The 18921-nt window shown below is 46.0% G+C and overlaps 1 protein-coding gene across 10 annotated transcripts in view; it reads left to right on the plus strand.

The window, feature by feature from the left end:
* LOC138480764 (uncharacterized) overlaps positions 1–18921 on the plus strand; it is an 807842-nt gene that overhangs the window by 228577 nt on the left and 560344 nt on the right. For 9 of the 10 annotated variants that reach the window (XM_069612499.1, XM_069612500.1, XM_069612505.1 and 6 more), the window contains one exon: positions 10908–11030. The exons of the other annotated variant lie outside the window; for it this stretch is intronic. In XM_069612499.1, coding sequence (XP_069468600.1) covers positions 10908–11030 — 123 coding nt within the window. The remainder of the gene's footprint in view (positions 1–10907; positions 11031–18921) is intronic. 10 annotated transcript variants of the gene reach the window in all.

An 18921-nucleotide genomic window follows, 5' to 3' on the forward strand; every position in this document is an offset into this window, starting at 1 on the left:
GAAGTTAAACTAGAAGGGGAGGTCGGAGAGCAGAAGAGATAGTCAGCAAGAGAACTGGAACTGCAGGATCAGGTATGGAAGGAACGTTTGGCGCTGTTGGGGAGAGAGTGGAGGGAACGTGACAGAGAAAAACACAAAGGGAGCAAGGCAAATAGCCTTGGAGAAAGAAAATATTGTCACAACAAACACGTAAGTATGAAGAAGGGAGAGTGAAGGAGTTAAGGTTGGAAAGAGAACGTGAGCAGAGGGAGGACGAGCAGGCCCTCAAGAAGGTGAGCAAAGCAGTAAAGGAGGAGCTAGACAGCAAAACACACGATGAGGAGCAACGGGGAGGACAACAGAACAGGCAGGTCCCTAAGAAATGATCCAAATATGCACTAGAAGGAGCATATTGTTTTTTATTGAAACTACAGTTTAAAATAGAGGAGTTAAACTATTGTTTCAAACAAACATTTCTTCAACTTCGTTAGTTACTCATTTATTAAGGAGAACTTATAACAAGCCCAGCCCCACAAGCACAGATGGCAGTTTCACAACCCCAACCTCAGCTCCAACGACAGCAAACAGTACAGCACTCTGCAGCAATTCACACCACAAATGGGAGGAGGGTACATGGGAATGGGCATTTACCTAAATAACTATAGAGAAAGGGGAGGGTTCCAACGAGAGTGGGGCGTTGGACCTCCATCACACCACCCAGGGGGGATTCAAGGGATACCCACAGCAAGTGCAACAGGGACAGGGCGAGGGAGGAGGAGGATTCCCATGGAAAGCACGAGAGCCATCGCAATGTTGGACCTCCGGGCAGCTAGGTCATATTTCCTGCAGATCTAGGAGCAGAGGGATGAAACCAGTGTGGGGTGAACAAGGGCAATAGTTTGATTATGTGAATTCACTTGTTTCTAGATCCTTTTATTTCTCGTCAGATACAACAGGTAAAGGAGTGGTTGGATGACAACCCACAAGAAACTGACAACATATCCAAAGAACAAAAGGAACTTCCCATTAAGTAGGGGACCAGGTTCTGCACAAAAATGTTACGAGGCAGTTCATCGCGACTCACTTCACAGGCCCACACATAGTTGAGGCAGTCACAGAAAGAGCTGTTAAACTTGAAGGACGCTCTGTCTGGTCCCATCTACAAGACATCAAGACCTACAAAGTATTGGCCTCACCCCAAGGCGACTCCACAGGAATCGACAGGGCCAACTCTACAGCAACAAGCAACCATCAAGAAAGCATTAGTGCCCCAGACACACGTGAACCTGAAAGTACCCCATCCCTAATAGAGACTCCGTGCCACCCAATGGTCCGATTGCCCAGACTTCTGATGTTCCCACTGCAAGACTGGTGCAAATTGACCAGTAAGTTAAAGGCACACATACATAGGAAAAGTCAGCACTCAAGGATGATATATATTTATTGCATAAAACCTCTTTCAGTGCCTTGAATGAAAGTCATAAAATGTTGCAGCACTCTAAGCTAACTTGATCATTCCACACGCGCAATCTCATTATTCACCACACTGTGTTTACCCTGTCTTAACATTCTTCTTATTTACACATGCAGGGTTCTGCGACTGTTGATTATACATGTATAACTGTTGGTAGGTGCAGGCGTGAGGATCTAATTTAGATGTTGCTTCCTATTGACCACCCTGAAGCACTGTCTCATCAATACATCCACGCCATAAGAAGGCCGACACATTTTAGACAACGGGCAACACAAAAATACTACTGCGCATTCCTTGAATACATAGCAAAAACATACCCACAACTTCAGCACAGTGTCTACCCTGTCCTGCCCACACTTTGGGCCTCATTACAAGTCTGCTGGCACGGATACAACGGTACCAGTTAGCTTGCCGGTACCGTTGTTTTTCGGACCAACAGACTACGAGTTGTGCTTGTGGGTGTCGCACTGCACGCCAGGTCTGACCTGGCGTGCAGAGCGGCACACCTGATCACAGCATGCCTGTAGCACCAACACCATTCTGAATGGTGCTGGTGCTACAGGCATCCCCATTCCCATTGATCCCTATAGGGCTCAATGGGAATGGCGATGTACCGGTACCGGCGCCCACGAATGGGCAATTACCGGATACGGCGGTGTCGGAATACTCCATAAATTGCCCATATGCGGCTGCCGAACCAGGATGCAACTCCGGTGGCAGCCGTGCTGGATTTACCCGCACGGCTGCCACCAGAGTTCTAACATCGATCCATATGGAAAATATGAGAAGAAATGTTTGCATGGGCATTGAATGATTATTTAGTACACAGAGCTTAAAAGTAATTGCAAATACTAATACAATAATGCTTTTTAACATGATTTTTTGAGGAGGGCAACTTTATCATCTCATCGCATCAGTCGCAATAGGGGTGTAAGTAAAGAGAAACAATGGTTCTGTTAATAAAAGTTATTGTAACAGCTGTGTGGTTACTATTATCACTGACCTCCTAGCAACTGCCCTCTGGCAGTTGTATCTAGCTTTGCATGTCTCTGCTGTATCCAATACTAACATTCCCCCCACCCAAGCTGCAAGAACTACTGTGTCAGGTGGAACAGAAGACACTGCCTATAAGGTAAGGAGAGGTAAGCGCAGTGTGGACACAGATGTTAATGGAATTGACACATACCTCACTGGTATTGGACACATAAACAACATGTGGTATAAGCACATGGCAGAAATTGGTAAGGATACTTCAGGGGAGAGCAGCTATGTCTGCTCACTGATCCCATATGCCATGAGCATCTCCAGGACTTTTGTAGCAACAGAAGTACCAGTAGCAACAGCACAATGCCTCCTGTATCTCGCAATGTCCCAAACATGGGGAAGATTCCAAGGGAAGAGAGCAACCTTAAGATGGAGGTCAAAGGTAACATTTAACTATGAAGATAATTTCATTAAGACATCACCTATGATGAACAATTATTGGCAGCACATTGAAGTGCTCCGATACATAAATGATAGTCCAGAAAAGGGAGAGACGAAAACAGTAACAATGGAATACCTACCATGATAGAGGTGAGCAAGGGAAATAGGTGGAGAACCCGGCTGTTGGGAACGACCATAGGTGCTGGTGTAAGGGAAGGTATACACAAAGGATAGATTGGAGGAAGGAGTAGTGGGGAGTAAGGCTCTGCTGTTGATAAAAGAATCCATAAACAAGGTCCAGGAAGAAAATGATATGTGCCTCAAAGAATGGGCCAAAAGTGTGAGTCTGCTGACTTGGGTGGATAAAGAAGAAGGACCACTCACAGTAATTCCTCAAACAACACCTGCTTTGTGCTACCAACATGACGGCGATGATCAAGTAGGGAAAAGTGAAGGGTGCCAAAGAATCGAGAAGATTACAGAAATGGGGACTGGTACGGCGGTGCTGATGGATCACTAGTGGGCCTGTGGTTCCAAAGCTTATGACTAACTACCATCACACTGGGGAGGGATATGCTCCCTGGCACATGTCAACATACCCTCATTGGTATTGCCTAAGAAACATGTCAAGATAGACGACTTCCCTAAAATGTACGAAGGAAACGGTAGGATGAAGAGATCACTGCTATCGACACAACACCCGCAAGGTAACGCCATGAACCATAAGGAGGCACTCAGGAGAGTAAAAAGAGAAGCAAACTACTTTGAGGGCAGTCAGAGATGGCACTTGATGAGGTACCACCATCTCACAGGCTCTTCAGCAGGACTGCTTTTCTTCTCAGCACTAATATACCCCAGATATCAAACTTATGCCAATGCCATGTGGCATCAGAATACAAGATGGCAGCTGATGATGACTATAATTTCAACAGTGAACAGGTTCACCGAAAAAAAAAGAAAACCATAGAGCAATTTGACTGGTGGCGCTACAGAACAGTTACGTCCTGGTTCGCCTCATGACCATGGAATGAGGTGTTTGCGGCAAGACAGGGAGTTCCTGCTGCATGTTCACACCGGCAAATGACGAAGACAATGGCACTCTTTCTGAAGCAGTAGCACAATTGGCACAGATGCACACCAAGATGGAAGAAGAATCTAAGGGTACGAAGAAAGACGGACGCAGGTTCTCGTACATCTGGTCTTTTAGATGACCTAAAGATACTAGCTGGAGGACTGATCAAGGGAGTAGTTCCCTGTTTGGAATAAAGATACGTCTGGCAAAATGCAAATCGACTACGGAAGAGGTGGTTGGAATGAAATTACTTATGGCCATGGGCAGTGATCAGCAAATGGACGACATAATAAGAGAATGTGAAAGACTTAGACAGCAAATAACAGAATCAGACATGTATCCACCCACAATGAAAAAAATACATAGGTAAAGTTGTTTACTGCCGACCCAGAGGTGGATGTGTCTAAATGTATTGGTCATTTGAAGATCATGTCAACTACTATGGACACTTGGCTGGAATCACAAAAGTGTGGCGCTTGATGGACGACAGAAGAAATCATAATGTTGTGGTTGCCAAGTTGACCAGAGGGGGGACTGAAGAGGGAAAATCCGAATATGCCTTCAGCCCTGAAAGACCACTGAACCGGAAGGAGCACCAGGACAATATGGCCACCGATCCAACAAACTTGTACCAAGCCCCACCACACCCACCATGGACAGACACCATGAAAGGTACCCTACCAGCCGACCATACAATCCCGCAGTAATACGAACTGTGCCTAGAGTGAACGAATTGATACAAGACAGAGCTGGAGACAACCGCATAGACAGACTTGACTAACCGCATCACGAAGCCTTGTCTCAAGTCGTTACAGAAATCCCGATGACATAGCTACGTTAGACAGGAAGCACACGTGCAATCTACACAGTTGGGACACTCATACACCAATCTACATGAAGAACACACGCGTACAGCTCTATGAGTTAGAGGACAGTGACATATACATACTGTCTACACATTTATTATTTTGCCACTTAGGCTCGCTACAGCAACGCAGAAACGCAAGATGCCAGAGGAGCTTGAGTACTTTCTTGCAGATGCTTACTTGCTATTAACCCTATGGAAGGATAGGAGCACTCGAGGGACCTGACTGACCCTACCCCACACTAACCTATGGACATAATGGAAAAATATGATAGGAGCCAAAACAGGCCATACGGAACTGCAGTAGGCCATTATCGTCTCAGACGAATCTCAGAACCACAAGATGCTGTGCAAGCAGAACAACCATGGCACGAACAACAGCGGCCAAGGCTATTATGTTGCAAACGACATTCCACACACAGAGCCAAGGTTACTCCGGCTGCAGCAAAGATGATTCCCTGCAAAATACAAGCTATTTCGAATTGACTGAGTCCGAAAGAGCGGTCCCTAACCACATGACTCGGCCAGAGTTGATATTGGGCCATGGCTCGGAGGATGGGAAAGAGCAGCCGTCCCACAGCCAGACAGCGGTTCGCAACATACTTGCTCTCCTCTAGCCGCCTTGTATGATGAGAATGGAACGCTCTCATGGCATTAGTCTTCTACACACTATTGTATTACGCAGACATATTGATGCACCTTGCTGACATATAGTATACATTTAGAGCAAACATGTGTTTTGCGGGCTGGGAACAGAGTTTGCCCCAGGCTTGGGGGCCCGCAGAATGATCAATCAGGACCCTCGGGTATAGGGGCAGATGGCGGGGGCTACTGACCAATTACAAGGCTCACCAATGTAACATTTTTAGAGTAGCAATTTTTAGGGATGATCCAAGTACACCACCTGATGCAGCAGCATCCAATAATACTATCTCTCTATAGGTTCCTATACTGGAACTACACTTATGGGCCAATCCTGAGTGCTGTTAGGTTTGGTGAGGTAGCCTGCTGAGTGATGCAGACTATGATACAAGTCTAATCAACTGACCTGCGAGCCAGAATGCAGTGAGATGTGCCTGGACCTGCCTCTGTGCATATGACCCCAGTGTGTTTTGTATAACAAAAACGCAATAAACTCTTTGCTATTGTGTGGACCTCAACTTCTTTTGGAAGGAATTGGGGCTGTCCGTGAGCTGGGAGTCCACAGACCCTTAGCACGGATTTGCCTGCCCAGAATTTACCCTAACAGAGGTAACTCAGTTACCTCATATTTTACCACTACGCCAAATTATGAGTTAGCCAAAATTGGCATTAATTCCACAGGCAGATATTCCTCCAGTAGAATTTGCTCCAGAGGTAATTCATCCAAAAACTGGAGTATCCCTGTGGCCAAGCCCGTCTGCAGAATTACCTCCAAAAAACCCATTCAATTTCCACCGAATTACAAGTTAGGAATCCCTGGAATTTCCTCCAGAAATCAGAGGAATAACAGCAAAAAACACAGAGGATTTATTTACCTCCACCAACATGGTGGAAGTAAGTGCAGACAGGTCACTGAAATCAAGGTGCACCAGATCACCACAGGAGTATATAACGGCCACACCCTCCCCCAACACACATCCAGCCAACATACAGCCACAAGCAAACGTTCATTATGGGCACCACTACCCCTTACCCCACCTATTGCTACAGCAGCATGCAAGACCCCAGCCTTGAAGGAGACAGGCAACACAAAGACACAGGAGACACATGGCGTGGGGGTCACACATTCCATGTGTCCGCCCACCCCCATGGAACCCAACTATCAGCAAATCAGTGACCATCTACCGTCCGCACCTCCCCACCATCACCGACCTGGGTGATAGGTGGGAAAATATTCAGCAATTTGTAATTACTACAAGTCCCATGATGCAACGACAGAAGTGCACAGAACAGACCTAGTATACTGACTGACCCACCTCATAACTAAGACAGTACTTATGTAATGACAGGTACACTGCCATGCAAGGCAGCACAACGCATCTAGTCACAACCATACTAAAAATGCACTGCAACACCATAACTGAAACGTGATTTTCAGATGACATGACCCTGACAAATCCTTAATTAATGATGAATCCTGCAATGTGACTGATTGCAATTGTACCATGTATGAAGAGTCACATCAACCTCACACAGTCCATGCATGTCTTGCATGAGAAGCTGGCCACCCACAGTCACCATGGCTGACGATGCATGTTTAGAACCATAGCAAACCACAGTAGGAGGCCTACCGTGATGCGCAGAGGAGGCCAAGGCCATGCATTGAGTGCACATTTGGATTTGTGAAAGCCAGAATCAGGTGCCTACACCCCACAGGTGTTGCCCTCATGTGCAAACCGGATGAAGTTGATAAGATAGTATTCATCACTGCAAAGATGCACTACTTGTGCACTTGAAGGCACATTTAAATGCCACCAGATGAGGCCTAATTACACCGTAGCTCAGGTGAGGATGAATCTGAAGGTGTAAACAGGTCACTGTCCTGCAAGAACCCCATGGACAATTGGCCTTCACCATGCACCCATGCAACAGTGAGGGCATCAATGAGGCACTGAATACACAACTTACTCAACCATATTATAATCACCTTACACGGACACTACTTCAGTGATTTATTCTGAACTTAACATACCCTGATCCCCAACTCTACCACCCACCCCACGCACTGATCCCCAACACAAGCTCCCACCCCACACACTGTTCCCCAGCTCCACCACCCACCTACATACTGATCCCCAACACAAACTCACAACCCACACATTAATTTCCAACTGTACCAACCACCCCACACACTGATCCACAACACAAGGTCCCACCCCTCAAACTAGCCCCTGGACATGATCCCACTAGTGCAAACTCTTCTCCACCTTGTCAGCAGACATTGGGCCTCATTACGACCTAGGCACTAATTGGTTAACGGCGCGGTAAAAGGCTGCGGTGCCGTTAACCTATTAGCGCCTAATTACGAGGTCCCTTTGCGGGACCCGGCCTTAATGGCTGGTTTTACCAGCCGTTAAAGTAGGGACCCGCAAAGGGACCTTGGTGCTATGTACGGTGCCGCAATTTGCGGGAGGCTGTGCAATGAGGAAAGCATTCTAGAGAGAACTGGCAGGCAGGGGAATGTGGTGGACTAGAAGCAAAGGATGCATAGTCTGACAGCGCGTCTGCTGTGCCACCTGTGGCCTGCTGGGAGTATGTGCTGTCATGAACACTGGGACCCACATGAGGGGCCACAGTTTCCCCAGCTGTGGCCTGTGGTGCTGTTTTCATAATGGTCTTCTGTGGATGCACCATGGCTGTGTCCTTCCCAACGCTTGTTGGGCCTGTTTGGGGTTTGGGGTTTGGGGTTGTTGGGCCTTGTTTGGGTGGCACTGTCCTAATCACAGGGATGGCTGGTTGTGTGCGCCTCATGGTGCTGGTTGGTGCTGGTGTCCCGGAGGTTCTGTCAATATCACCCTGTTACTGGTGTCTTGAGTGCCTTTTAGGGTGTAATTCATATGTCCATAAACACATTGGTGCTGTGGTGCATGGCGATACGACATTATTTTTCACTTGTACAGTTTCATTGCTGTGCCTTGTTCCTGCAGATGGGGCATGCATCATGTTCCCGACACTGTGTACTGACCATGCATGTTGTAGGTGTAACCAGGTGGCAGGTGTGTGGTGCACTGCTTACTATGTGTGTGCAACCCTGGCATGGGTTGACCAACAGTGTGTCCTGCACAGATGTTTGTCAGGACTGTTGAGGTTCTGATTGTGGTACATCAGCGAGGTCATTACACTGCATTGATTTGTATATGAATCAGATGGACGTGATGACATGCATGTAGTGTGCAGTGAGTGCCTCTTTTGCACATTGCTGCTGATGGGCTGTGTGTCTGACATTCATGCACATGCTATTGTCGTATGGTTGCATGATGTATGTGTTGCTTGTGCATGGGTGCTCACCATGTGTCGGGGGCGTTTGTACTGTTTGCTGTGGGTGTGCATTGGGCCTTCGGGGATGCATGCCATTGGTGATAGTTGGATATCATTCCTTCCACTTCCTACCCGGATTCCCTGTATGTGGGTCATTGGTTTGCTGACTGGTATCACAGTAGACTTTGACCTGGCCTGGATTGTGCATTGTGGCTCGGCCTCATGTCACTTTGATGGATTCATAAATTCTGTGGCTGGAAATTCCAGGGAAGGACACAGCGGTAATGGTAACTCCACTGATTATCAACTGAAATTCCGAGTTCCGGATACGTTTTCCTTGCGAAATTACCGTTACCGCGAATGGCAGGTGCATATGCCTGCCAGGTTGTAATTCAGAGGAAATTCTGCTGGACAACACTGTGTCAACGGAAATTCCGATTTTGCAGAATTACCATAGAATTACTTAATAAGTTGTAATAAGGCCCCTAATGTCAAGTCTCTTGGACTACTGTACCACGCATGTGTCATACTTCATACCCACAGACTATTCATCAATCCAACTTTGTCAGACCAGAGGGGCTAAAAGAGTCCCAGTAATGGGATCGAGCCTTTGTAATACATGACCACATTCTTTTCATGGCATCACACATTTTTCCACTGGCAGACCCCTGTTGAAGTAGTTGCTGTTCAGAAAGATGTTAAGAATGGGTTATAGTAGAGATAAGATCAGAGAGGAGTTTTTTTTTTCACAAAGCCCATATTCTCTATATCTCTGTTCACTTTGTCTTCCACAGTGGGTTATCGCCTCTGTACATAAGTTGGGTGGGCACGCACTCTCAGTGACCTCACCAGATGCTCTCCCACTTCAACATACCGCTACTATGCTGGATAGCAATGCATGCAAAATCGCTCTCTTTACATTTCTGCTCTTCGTCTTTAGTTTCCATGGTAATTGTAAATGATTATTTCTAACGCGCTTAATACCCAGAAGTTTCTTAGGGCTGACCGGGAACTATCCTCCTGGTCCATGGTCTTGTTGAAAACATCTCTCTAAATTCTTCTTATTAGACTCTGTGATCATCAGCTCTCAACTGCCTTCCTGTCTGCCTCCTCTACTCTTCCTCCCGCTTTCGCTCCTTCTCACTATTGATTCCTATAAACATTGAATAACCACCCCACCCTGGAGCTTAAAAGCTATTCTATTAGAGGAACTGTTGCAGACCAGGCTCAAGTTCACTTTCTAAGGCATAAAGGGGAGTCTCTAACACTCCACTTTATCTTCCCCAACCTGCCTTTACTGATGACGTCATGCAGGAATGTATATATGAGTATATGTTACCTAAATATTTGTGTAATGTGCTTTGCTATGGCTTGTAAATGACGCCCGGGGCATTACCTGGCCAGTAATGCCCCCCACTCCCTCAGGTTATATTGCTTAATTATAAACCTTTCACCATCACTGTGTGGCCCACTGGGGATATAATGCAGCAGCTCTTCAGCAATGAAGAGGAGCTCTCTGTGGTAAGTGGGCAGCAAGCAACGTCTTGCAGGCAATTCACCCGAGACCCATTTTATATGTACCTTTTGTTTATTTTAAGATTGCATTTATTTATTTGCAAGAAAATAGCGCTTTGACAAGATGCACTGTACGCAAGGTCCTATTGCCCTACAACTGGGAGCTTTACCATAGACCACCTCTTACAGTGGTTGCTACTTTATGCTGGTGATGAAGAGGGGGCTGCCCCCAATATCAAGATGGAGGGCACAGACATGCAGTGCATACATTTAGTCACAACTTACAGTACAGAAACATATGGTCAGATGTGTAGGCAACGTATGCCAGTCTGGCAAGCAAGAGTCTGGCGTAGGGACACTGATCCCATGAGAACACTCAGCGATCACAAACACTTAGGACCTTGGGAGAGTGCAGTAGTTACTTAATGACAACAATGGGGATCGGAGAGCAGCTTCAGGGGTACCTCCATTGGTGGGCTCTTGCGGTGTGATCTGCTGTTGTGAGGACATTTAAAAGTATTGGGCTTCAGATGTTTGATCACTGGTAGCAATGTTGGGGAAGCTGTGATTGGTCTTCCTTCTTTACCCCATGAGAAACGTGTGGCTTCTTTTACCAGGTGATGACGATATCACACCAATCACTCCAATGAGTAGCAGCAAAGGCGGTGTCACCACAGTTTGGCCTGGCAGCACAGGAGAGGATGGATCTCAGTCCAGCAGAACACTGTTGTCTACAAAAGGTATGATGCCATGTTTCCCAAAAGTGCAACCCATAAAGGTCTTCTAGACAATCAGTAGTATTTGCCAAACCTGGGTGTCTTCCTAGAGCTGTATAACAACTGTGGATCAGCACCATGGGGGTCCCTCAAGGAGAAGGAGAGTATTCTTTATGTGCCACTTACTTTTTATATAATGTCTTCTATTACTCAAAAGGTAATAGCTCGTCACTGGGTAGTTACATTATATCCACAGCCTGCTGCTAAACACAAAGCCAGGGCGACCAGAGGAACCCATTGATGGCCCTTCTCCAGAATGATTGAAAGACTGGAGTGGGATGGGGGAATTGGGGGCAGGGGGGTGATCACGTGCTGATTTACACACGCTGACTTGTTTGCCTGTGGCATAGTCTCCATATCAGCCTGCCACGTGAAATGTCATGTTATGTGACAGATAATGTTACTTGCTTGAGAATAGAGATTTCTGCAAGAGATGCACTTCTCTCTTTCACTGTTTTGTAACTTCTGAATAGTTGAATACACATTGGGGTTCAGGTCCACTGTTTCATCTGTTTCATCTGCCACCTTATCTGCAGGATGCCATGTTAGGCATAATGGCACAAACTGCACAACTGTTCTCCAAACAAACATGTGGTGCCTCAGGCATGTGCTTTCCCAGACCAGAGAACACTTTCACAAGTATTGCCCCACTAGTGGGGCTGTTCTGATGCAGAAGAAATACTGTAGTATAGTCTATTTATAGCGTTGCTCTTTTCCAACAAAAATCATATCCTCAGACTCTTTGTTTTCTACCATTGCAGCACTGGGATGATATTTATACTTAAATACCAGACACATGGCAGTAGCAATGAATAGCTCTGCCTGATATAGTGTTTATGATGACCAGCCATGCTTGAAATTACTGATAGTGTGTTTAAAAAATGAGTTCTCTCTCACTCGCCCCATGTGAGACCCATTCAAACAAGCATAAGCTCCATTTATGCTCTCCAACTGCAGGACATATTTCCTTCGGATTCTGTGCCACTTCACACATATTCCTGTACATCAAAATGTTTTTAAGCAGTGTAGGTGTCATTCAGCCACTCTCTTCAACATTAAAAGGGACCCCATATCTTACTCTTGCACCATAGGTGCCTTATTGTCTGCCGACTTCAAATGTAGGAGAGCTGTCCACATGTAGGGTGACATAATTGGCAATGCTCTGAAAAATCACACTACGGTGCAAAGCATGCATCAGAAAAATTCTGTGATACAATGCCCATGCCTGTTTTGTGGGCATGAGCAAAGAAATAGTAGTACATTATCTAATAGCATGAGAGTTCACCTGACTATATTTCAAGGTTTCTTGTTCTGGTATCATCAGAGGTTGAAGTGAGAGGGAGCTATCAGAAGTGGAATACCACTACTTTTTTATTTTATTATTTTTGGCTATTACGTGGTGCTGAAAGTGCTACATATAAAAGCAAAACTATTGTCATTAACATAAGAGCTTGAAAAAGGGGATTTGAATGCAGGTTTGTAATGCTTTTCAATGCAGGCGATATATGAGGATAGATGTATGTAATCCATTGCTAAGAGATATCTATAGGATGTTCCTCCCATTCCCAACCATCTCCAACCACAACACACCTCTTTTTGCACTCTGTGACTGAATGTCCACCTTCTGGTGAATTTGTGATACATTTTTACTTCCAACATGGGGGCTGCCATGTGTTAATGTTATTTAAAATGTATTTCATTTTATAGGTGCTTTCAAATACGTTTATTGCAGCTTTCAAGTTATGTTACACATTTTACAGTATTTCTTATTAAAAATAAACAAGGTAGTGTAATACGTTTTGGTTTAAAACTGCACTGACAATCTACATCTAGTGACTTGTGGGGGATTGGGCAAGTGTTTTTGATTTAAGAAGCACCTGACTGGCTGTGCAGTTAGTGATGTGATTGGATGTGAAATGTGTCTTTGTAGAAATAAGCCATTTTGTTTCAGCAGCACTGCAAGTCGTTGTTGTTAGACAGCACAGAATGTGGTCTTGATTGTATGATTGTGTATGTCGGAAACGCTTGAGGGATATGTTTGAAAGTCTCTGAGGGTGGTGGGAGTTTGAAGCAAAGGGCACCCAGTCTGCCAGTTTGGCAAGGCCTTCAGTCCACAAAAGCTGAACCCACCGGTGACAGTCGTGGGCACTCATGATATGGATATTTGCTTCACCACCGGTGAATTTGTTGCACACAGGCCATTGAAAATGGCACAGGGGCCTAGCTGTTTTTGGCAGACTGTTCAACAGACTGCCGAGGGGTTCATTGTTTGGCTTCTGCTACGGTGGCGAAGGAGGTTTTTGTGTGAGATCCATGGGCGATATGCTTCCATATCTGAAAGTTTTGTTGACTTCCGTGCTTCGGAAATTTAAATTAACTTCACTAATTTACTGCATTAATGCGTGGTTGTGGCTTCAAACTCATGCTGTTTGGGACAGTTAAGTGTTATTATGGTTATGTGCTTTTAATACACTTCAGCAACGTTGTACTCTTTGGGGCAAAGGAGTATGGCTTTTATCAATCACACACATACGTTTTGTGAGTGCCTCTTGGGGGCTAAAGGTGACTTCACATATTGATTACTTCTATCTGATGCTGAGGCAGTTATGTTATGTTATTGTGACTTATATGTAGCATTACTTGGGGGCCTAGAATGCGGATAAATGGATAATACATTTGGTGCAGTTTCTATTCCTCTCAAAACAATAACAAGACTTTGGGGAGTGGTGGGATGAATAAGGACCATTATCAACTTCAAAAGACAAACCAACATCAAACAAAACATTGAATATGGTTCTCTACCCCACCCTCTCTACCCCAACCTACCACCACTTTCTCTACCCCCACCAATGCTATCCCCACCCACACTACCCCCACTCTCTCAACCCCACCTCCACTCTCCACTGAAGTACACCCACCCAACCCCCTCTATCTCTTCCCACCCTTCCCCCATCTCTCTACCATCATCTTACCCTCTCTCTCTACCCCACCCACGCCAAGATAACCCCTTTAGCCCCACCCAACGAATACCATCTATTCCCCCAAGCAGCTACCTTACCTCCTCTCTCTATCCCCCTCATCCTTCATGTCACACTCTAGCTTTATTTCTTACCCTCTCACTTTCACCCTTTCTCGCTCATTTCCTTTAGCTCATCATTGATGACCCCTTCTATCAATGGCTTCCTCCCTTGCTGTATTCCCCATATCATTCTCTGGCACACCTAAGCACCCCTTATCGCATCCTCCTTTAAAAGTTGCACTCACCTCCTTGCACCCTAGTGCATATAAATGCACATGCACAGAAGAGCAGTAAGCACCCACATTCCTGGCATTGTCAATGCTCGTTTTTACTGTTTACAGATCCACTGCTGTTTGCAACCATTTTCTCCATTCCAGAATGAAGCATAACTCATCATTTTATGACCCCATAATAGTTACAGCTAAACTGAAAACTGCTTCACTGTACAGTCATAAACCCTTGAGACGAGGCCTGGATGAGCTCCATCTGGCTGCCTCTTAACTATGAGAAGCTGGAGGAGGTTCTGATAACACTAGGACACTACCTGTCACATGATCCCATCTCCCCCTGATTTTTTGAAAACTTGTCAAGTTGTTAGTTCAGGTCAAATGCTTAGAAATTACAGCTGATAAAATGATGGGCCTTTTCCACCGGATTCTATTTTAACATTAGGTAACTACATGGGAGCCACGCCTTCAAACCGCCGGGGAAGCGTACAGTTATAGAAAGAGCCTTTGTGACTAGACACTTGGACTACTGGAATCCACACCTGTGTGATAATTCCCAACCACAGACTATTCATCCATCCAACTTTGATAGACAGGAAGGGATAAAAGAGTCTCAGTCATGGGGTTGAGCCTTGGTCATACATGACCGCATTCTTTTCATGGCATCACACATTTTTACAGTGGCAGACCCCTGTTGAAGTAGTTGCTGTTCAGAAAGATGTTACGTATGGGTTATTGCAGAGATAAGATCAGAGAGAAGAGGTGTTTTATTTCACAAAGCCCATATTCATTAAATCATGTATTTGCATTCTTGTTAAAGCGCTGGCCCTATCCAGATGGTCTCAGAGTACCTTACAAGCTTAAAATGATGGTAGTTACAAAATGTTTTCAGGAATGGATAGGACGATTAGGGTAGACAAGTGATAGCAGATGTGGAGCGCAGGGTTATATGTAGGAAAACCCGTATGCTGTGAGGCTCTCTCTGAAAGTGGCGATGGAGGATGCAGTGTGTATGTGAAGACATAGGGTTTCCATGCCCTGGTGGCCAGTTGTTAAATGCTTGTTTTTGTATGCATGTGAATTTGCAGAGTGGAATGTGTATAAGCTGTTGTCTGGTTTGTTGTCTGTTGGTCAATGGTTTGAGTTTGTCATATGGGGAAGATGGAAGATGGAGTTTTGCAGTGGATGGCTTTGAATAAAATGCAGAGTCCTATTAAAGCAGTTCTCTGGAATATGGGCAGCCATTACAGTTGGGAAAGAGAGGGGATGATGTGTGAATGTTTGTGTAGGTGGAGGATGATATTGGTGCCATGTTTTGTGTGGATTGAAGCGAGGCATGGGTGCTGTTGGGGAGTCCAGTGAGGAGAGCATTTGCATAGTGCAGCTTAGAGAGAACCCGTGCTTGGGATGCTCTGTGGAAGTCATTAGGGTGATTTTGCGTATGAGAGGTAGCTGTAGATTAGATGAGTTGGTGACAGCGGTATGTGCTGTCTGAAGGAAAGGTGGGGTCGATGGTGAAGCCAGGGATTTGACAGAGCTTGAGCTGGATCTTATTAAGTTCCGGAAGCTTCTCAAGGCCCACCATTTCTCTTCTTCCGTCCCTCTCCTCCTCCCTTGCTAATGCGCCTCTCTACCGCTTCGACTGGCTGCCTGGTCCCTTCTGAGTCTTCCAGGGCAGCAGGCCCTCCTCGACAAGTGTACACCCACCAGCACCCACCATAACCTGCACTTGCCATTCCGGCCCCTTCCCCCGACTAGCTTGGTGGGGTGTGTCTCCTGTTAGGAAAGATTCCTATTTATTGTACCTTTCCTTCCATTTCTATGGAACCCCAAACCTTTTGCTTTCATTTTTTAATCTGACCTGTTCTTTTTACAGTGCAGTGAAGCCTTAAACTTCACTACACTGGCTTTTGCTCATATGTTATGAGGAAACGGACATGTCCTTCAGTTTGTCAGGACAGTGAAACATTGTTTCTCTAGTTACTTGGTTACCACCTATAGTAACTTGTTATCACTTGTGGTAACTTTTTATCATTGTACATTGCATCTTACAATGCAGTACAATGGGGTACAATTTTTGTATTGCCCTAAACTTACACACAAAGGATTTTTGATTACTCTGGGTATGCTAAATGGACAAGCTGGTGGTAGCCGTTACATTTTCCTACTTTTTGGGACTTTTCATTTTACTGCATTTGGCAACTAACTGTGGCTAGTGGCCAAACATGGACATGCCACAAGAGTTTTCACGTGTCCTTTGACCATCTTCTCTTTTAGCTTTCTTCCTAGCCTGAGAGGCCAAGAAAATCCTTATATGGACTTCCAGTGCCCCGGAAAGCATAAGACCTTGGCGTACTACTGGGGGGTAATAGGTGTTTGACTGTCTGTCCCAATCCACATACTGGTGTCAGCATGTCTGGGTGGAATTAATGAGTTTTGCCACCAGTGGCCCTGATTGGACCAATGCTGGGGAGTGTGTGTGTGGGGAAGATTTGTCATTGGTTAGTGGGGGCTGCTGCTCTTACCTGGCTTTTTGGAGAAGAAGAGGACCCCTGCACCCACTCCGGAGAGACCCTGGAAGAAACCAGAGGAGCCAAGACTCCTCTGCAGTTACAAGACTTGCAAGGAGACCGTGTCGACCAACGTCTGCTGCTGCCTGGGTCGAGCCCTGTCCTGTGGAAGATCTCCAGCAGTCCTGTGAAGGAGCTGTGACCCCTGGAGTGGAGGGCATATCCAATCTGAACGTATGCTTGGAGTACTGCAAAGAAGAGCCTTCAGAGTTGCTCCAGGATTGCCCTGTGGCTGACCAGCTCTGAGTATGGGCTACCGTGCTGCCAACGTTTCCATACTAAGTTGAGGCCTGGAACTTGGGGGATCCTCAGCTTGTGCTACAAGACTTACCGCTGCATACTTCTGTGGTCCTAGCATCAAGGGGACAAGAGATATGAGGGTAAGTCTGACCATGACATGTGAGTCCCTTTGTTACGCTGTGCCACAGTGACGGAGGTCCGAAATTGCTTACCCATGTCTATCCTGTCCTGAGAGGGGCATTGCTTCGAGTTTTGCTGCATTCCTGCACTGAGAGTCCTTGCAACTTCATCAGACACCGACCAGAGAGCTGCTTGAACCTGCAACGCCTGAGGATCAAGGTCTGAAGCTGATGGCGGGAAAAGTGATCTTGGACCTTCTTCAACTGACCTGCCAGGTTTCATGAAGAATCAGAGTACAGGGGTGAGTTATAGCGATACGTACCTACCCCCTTAACTCTGCTATCCAGTAACAGCTCAAACAGCTGATTTTCCCACATATCGGGCCCACAAAGTGTGCCTCCAAAGTGTTGTTGCGGTCTGTTCTTGCTGCCAGTGGATTGCCTTGGCTCCTCCAGCTATCAAGTTACAGTTCAAAAACATTGTTTTATCCGCAAAGCGGGACCGCAAAGTGTGCCTGCAAAGTGTGCCTGCAAAGTGTAGTTGCAGTCTGCAGTCTGCGGTTTCAGGGAAGGGGAAGAGGCCGCCCGGGAGCACATCCTCCTCAGAGCAACCTAAAAAGAAATCAAAAGGTGGGTGCAAAGCTTTTTTGTGATGTTGAGTGAGAGGTTAAAATCTCCCCACGCCTGGGTCTTTTAACATTGGTCATGACTCCATGTCCCTATTATGTTTACAAAAATGAAAGGTGCAAGGAAGCAGTACAATCTTAGGAGCAAGCGAACCTCCTCCCTGCTGTGTGCAAGAACTCCTACAGGATGTCCGCTAATAGGAAAGCCATTGGCACTGGATACATCAAAAATCTCTGGTTTCTTTCCTCTATGACAAACTAATTCTCTTTATGAAATAGGCCAGACCAATGCTTGGGATAATGACCCGGGGCAGAATTCACTCCGGTCATCCCGGTGGAAATCGCAGTATACGAGATCGGTCTTAGGAGAAGTAGAGCATAGACTGAGCATCTCTCCAATGCAGATGGGGAATAAGCCTGGAGAAAGAAATCATAGATTCCGCTCAACTGATGGAGAGATTAAGCGTATCCCCTCGGATCATTGAAACTCAAACCCAGTTGTGCTCATTGGATTTTAGTACTGATGATGATGTAGAGGATGACCATGATGAAGTAGAGAATGTGGACCACTCAGCTTTGTCTCCCCTGGCTGATCCCCCGGCGGATTCAGAGAACAGTGACTCAAACTCCAGCCCTTTAATGGCGCTATACACCATGCTACAGTCCTTCATTAGGCTATATGACACAGTTATCCATTAAGTCAGGGGTAATGCTATCACCCTGAAGGAAATTCAAACCATATTGGAAGACTGGAGAAAGCTTAAATTGGATATAACCACGGCCAATGGTCAAGAAACCTCAGCACATGGCATTGGCCTCGTAGAAGGTCTGGACAAGGGCACGCTCAAAGCAAATAGATTAGAGGTCACCATCGCCATTAGCCCTGGTGAGCCTATCTCCCGAGGTCTATAGTGGAGACCACAAGAACCTTCGAGGAGGGTATGGTGGTAGGGGGAGGGGCTTCTTACAATACATCTATGCCGCAGAGAAAGAGAAATAGGGGTTTGCGTACATTTCTAAGAAATACATTTCACCCAACAAGTAATCTGAGGGC

The sequence above is a fragment of the Ambystoma mexicanum genome, chromosome 5p (genome assembly GCF_040938575.1).
Source record: "Ambystoma mexicanum isolate Mex_15411 chromosome 5p, UKY_AmexF1_1, whole genome shotgun sequence".
NCBI classification, from domain to species: Eukaryota; Metazoa; Chordata; class Amphibia; order Caudata; family Ambystomatidae; genus Ambystoma; species Ambystoma mexicanum.